This window comes from Brassica napus, chromosome C3 (assembly GCF_020379485.1).
Source record: "Brassica napus cultivar Da-Ae chromosome C3, Da-Ae, whole genome shotgun sequence".
NCBI classification, from domain to species: Eukaryota; Viridiplantae; Streptophyta; class Magnoliopsida; order Brassicales; family Brassicaceae; genus Brassica; species Brassica napus.
The window spans coordinates 28,964,914-28,968,924 of NC_063446.1; the positions used below are offsets into that span (position 1 = coordinate 28,964,914).

The 4,011-nt window shown below is 44.7% G+C and overlaps 2 protein-coding genes across 2 annotated transcripts; both read right to left on the reverse strand.

Annotated features, from left to right (window-relative positions):
- Positions 1-829: 829 nt before the first annotated feature.
- Positions 830-1,657, reverse strand: LOC106358678. Its single transcript, XM_013798495.1, has one exon. The coding sequence runs from the start codon at positions 1,655-1,657 to the stop codon at positions 830-832; it is 828 nt and encodes a 275-aa protein (XP_013653949.1).
- Positions 1,658-1,896: 239 nt separating this feature from the next.
- On the reverse strand, positions 1,897-2,487 carry LOC106358677 (uncharacterized mitochondrial protein AtMg00310-like). The gene has a single exon (XM_013798494.1). It carries the CDS (start codon positions 2,485-2,487, stop codon positions 1,897-1,899), a length of 591 nt encoding a protein of 196 aa, XP_013653948.1.
- Positions 2,488-4,011: the final 1,524 nt, after the last annotated feature.

Genomic DNA, 4,011 nt, shown 5'->3' on the forward strand with positions numbered 1-4,011 from the left:
ACAAACCGACTCGAAGAATCAGAGCACGAAACTACCTAAAATCCCGACAAACAGAATATCCGACGGCACGAGAGAATTAAACCTTCATGCGAAAGCAGATCTGAAGAACTCCGTATCCAAACCCGATCCACCGTGACCGTGTACACTCATTCAACCGAAAACTCATATAGTTAGCGCAGACCGCAACGACTAACCCTCCTGAAGCACTTCTGCGAGAGAAGAAGCATACCGAGATATGATTGCAGTTTCCACAGCACATGAACATAATGTGTTTCCTACATTAAAGTTTCAATCTCAAAGATTTAAAATAAATCAAATATTAAATCATAGGTACAACCCTAGATTTCTATACGTCAACAATGAAGAAAAGATATGACATAAGATGGCCGTGTGTGAACCAAAATAACGGAATTAGGGTAATGGCGTTACACTAACGGGTTATTCAGAAAATTGTCAGTATTATAAATTTATACCCAAATTAAGCTTAAAATCGTTTTTGACGTCATTGTGTTACTCTATAAAATGACCACACGGCCAATCAAGAACACAAATTATATATAGACACACATTTATACATATATATAGCATGCTAATAATGCATCTATATCAAACCCTTTTTCGACAAGAAGTAAGCTTAAGGAGCTTGCGAGTAACGGTTTGTGAAGGATCTCCAAACCAAAAAAAAAAGATAAAGCTAAAGATGAAAACAATAAGAAGAAAGGAATGATTCATATAATTCTATAAGTAAAGAAAAGAACTATTAAATCGATCAATTTAATACAATAAAGTTTTTTTTTTTTTCAACCAAATATTTCATAAAAGCTCAAAGCTAAGGGTTCAAGTAGTACAGGGCAGACTTTGCTAAAGCATCTGCAGCAGAATTCAAATTCCTAGAGACATAGACAAAAGAAATAGAACAAAACGAGGAGGATAGGTTCTCGATATCCAAGTTGATTCCGTAGAGTTCCACCGGATGTTGCTTCGAGTTTAGTGCTTTGACAAGCACTTGGTTATCTGATTTGAGGCAGATATTGGAGAGATGGAGGGCCTTTGCGTGCAGCAGGGCTTCGCGAACAGCCAAGGCTTCCGCCATCAAAGGTGATGCGACACAGAGTTCAGTCGATGTGCCACTCGTTGTTTCTCTCTCTTGTGGATTATGTATAATCCAGCCGCATCCTGCAGTTCTATCTTGGGCTTTCCATGCCGCGTCTGTGAACAGAGTAGAAACAGTCATCGATGTGAGCTCCCGTATATGAGAGTTGTTGCCTCCTAAGTTGTGTGCCAGGAGAGGTTTGTGTGCTTGGGCCTCCTGCCATTCTCGCGCAAGTTTAATGGAAGTGCAGCTGATGTCCTTAGCGTCTAGTGTTCTGTCCTCGAAGACCAGGAGGTTCCTTTCTGTCCATATGCACCAGCATACCCAAGAGAAAATGTTGCCCGACACTCCCGTCGGAGGGAGGCATACCAGATCATGTGAGGCTGCCAGGCATTGGTCAAAAGTGGAGTTCGTTCCGATGTCTATAGTTCTCGTGAGTGGGATATTATCCCAAACTTGTCTCGCGAACCTACAGTGTAAGAACAAGTGATCGGCTGACTCCGGAGCTCCACATCGCGCACAAGTCACTGGATGTGATAAGATTCCCCTCCTCTGCAGCGCCATTCCTAAAGGTAATGCATCCTGTATAATCTTCCAAAGAAAGACCTGTATTTTTGGCGCCGTTTTTACCGACCAGATATGCTTGTTCCAGTTGAAGTTGTGCAGTCGGTTTTGTTGATTGCCTTGGATTATGCCATGTTGTTCTCCCTCTTGGTTTTGTTGTTTAACAGCCTCATAGTATCCAGACTTTGTTGAGTAGGCTCCTGAGTTGTTAAGTGTCCACACCCACTTGTCCTCAGCGCCTAACCGTATGCTGGGAGTAGCTGTCTGATCTTCGGTTTATTCCATTCACCAGAGCCCCGCAATAACAAGTCAGAGACAAAGAGGTCAAGCACTTCCTCATTCGCTGGTCCCATTGGGCAACTGAGGGTGTCTGTTCTGATCCAAGCATCCTTCCAGACTCTCGTGCACATACCATCACCTATAGCTTTGCCTATATTCGGAGCAAGTAGGTCTCGGCCATGTAGAATCCCCCTCCAACCATGAGAGCATGAAGCCTGTGCTTTGACAGTGAGGAAAGAAGCGTTGTGGCAATATTTACCACGCAACACTCGTGAGAGGAGACAGTCCGGGTTTGTGAGGACCCGCCAAGATTGCTTTGCTAGGAGGGCTTTGTTGAAGAGTTGTATATCGCGAAAACCCAACCCTCCAAGCTTCTTCGGTTTTGAGAGTTTTGCCCAAGATGTCATGCACATCTTTTTCTTGTTATCATTTCCATCCCACCAAAAACGTGTTAGCGTTGACTGTATCCGCTTGCATAAGCTCACCGGGAGCTCAAAACAGGACATAGCGTGTGTTGGAGAGGCGGACAGAACCGCCTTCAGCATCGTCATTTTCCCAGCACTCGACAGAAAACGGTTCGTCCAGCAGCTAGCTTGTTGTCTGATCCTATCCACGATTGAAGCGAAGAGGTCTCTCTTCTTCTGGCCGAAGTGCTCGGGGAGTCCAAGATACTTTCCAACTCCTCCTTCTTTTGCTATACCAAGGTGAGATTTGACTCTAGTTCGAGTCTCTTGGGTTGTTTTCGCAGAGAAGGTAATAGCGGATTTAGTCGTGTTGATAGTCTGTCCCGATGCAGTATTTTACTGCTGTAATATCCGGTGCAGTGTGCTGCAGCTCAACTCATCCGTCCTTATGAAGAACATCGTATCATCAACAAACAAAAGATGATTGACTCGAGGAGATCCTCTAACCACTCTAATACCGGATAACAGCCCCGCTTGCTGAGCTCTCTTGCACAGGCCCGATAGGACCTCACTACATAGGATAAAGAGGTACGGTGAAAGCGGGTCTCCCTTCCTAATTCCTCGAGACGGCAGTACTGAACCTTGGACGGAGTCATTCACTAGGTAGGAGTATGACACTGTCCGGATACATGTCATGATCCTCGCCACCCATACATCATGAAAACCCAATCTCTCGAGTACAAGTTAGATGAAGTTCCATTCCAAGCGATCATAAGCCTTGCTCATATCCGTCTTCACCGCCATTGAACAGTTCTGTATGGCATTGGAGGTCTTGAGATAGTGTAGTGTTTCATGTGTGATGAGCACATTATCTGATATCGCTCTACCCGGCACGAAGGCCGATTGAGTTTCCGAGATAAGTCCATGCAGAATCGGCTTCAACCGTAAGGTGAGGATTTTTGATATCAGTTTATAGACCACATTACAAAGAGCAATGGGTCTATAGTCTGATACCAGCTTTGGACTCTGCACCTTCGGTATAAGTCTAACGTGAGTGTTGATGATCTGTTCCGGAAGATTGCCCGTCCTGAAGAAGTCTTGTGTCTCTTTGGTGATGATAGGACCTACTGTAGACTAGTTAGCTTGGAAAAAACATGCTGAGAAACCATCTGGTCCGGGTGCTTTCTCCGGGTGGATTGAGAACATAGCCACTCTAATCTCCTCCGCTGTTGGTACCTTGATCAATGTTTCGTTAGTCTCAGCTGAGATACACGGGCAGATAGCTTGCTCCACAATGGCAGAGGACTCGAGCGAGAGTTCTGGGTTAGAGGTCGACGTAAATATTGTTTGGAAATACGAGGTTATTTCTTGAACAATGTGTGGTTCCTCATAGAAAATAGTACCCGCCGAGTTCTCTAGTACAGCAATACGATTCCTAGCCCGTTTTCCTCTACAAATGGCATGAAAAAACCCTGAGTTCCTATCCCCAGCTGCAAGCCACAAAAGTATGCTCCTCTGTCTCCAGAACTCTTCTTCATCCTTGTAGGCTCTGAGGAGTTCACCGTTGAGATGCGATATAAGGGAGTCATTCTCCATTGGAGCCGACATTGCAGCTTCGACTTCCCCTTTTAATTTCTCGATGCGTACTTTGCTGTTTGTAGCTTGTTTCTT

Excerpts from the sequence above, each read along its gene's own strand:
- LOC106358677 (XM_013798494.1), bottom strand. The coding sequence starts at position 2,487 with ATGACGATGCTGAAGGCGGTTCTGTCCGCCTCTCCAACACACGCTATG.
- LOC106358678 (XM_013798495.1), bottom strand. The coding sequence starts at position 1,657 with ATGGCGCTGCAGAGGAGGGGAATCTTATCACATCCAGTGACTTGTGCG.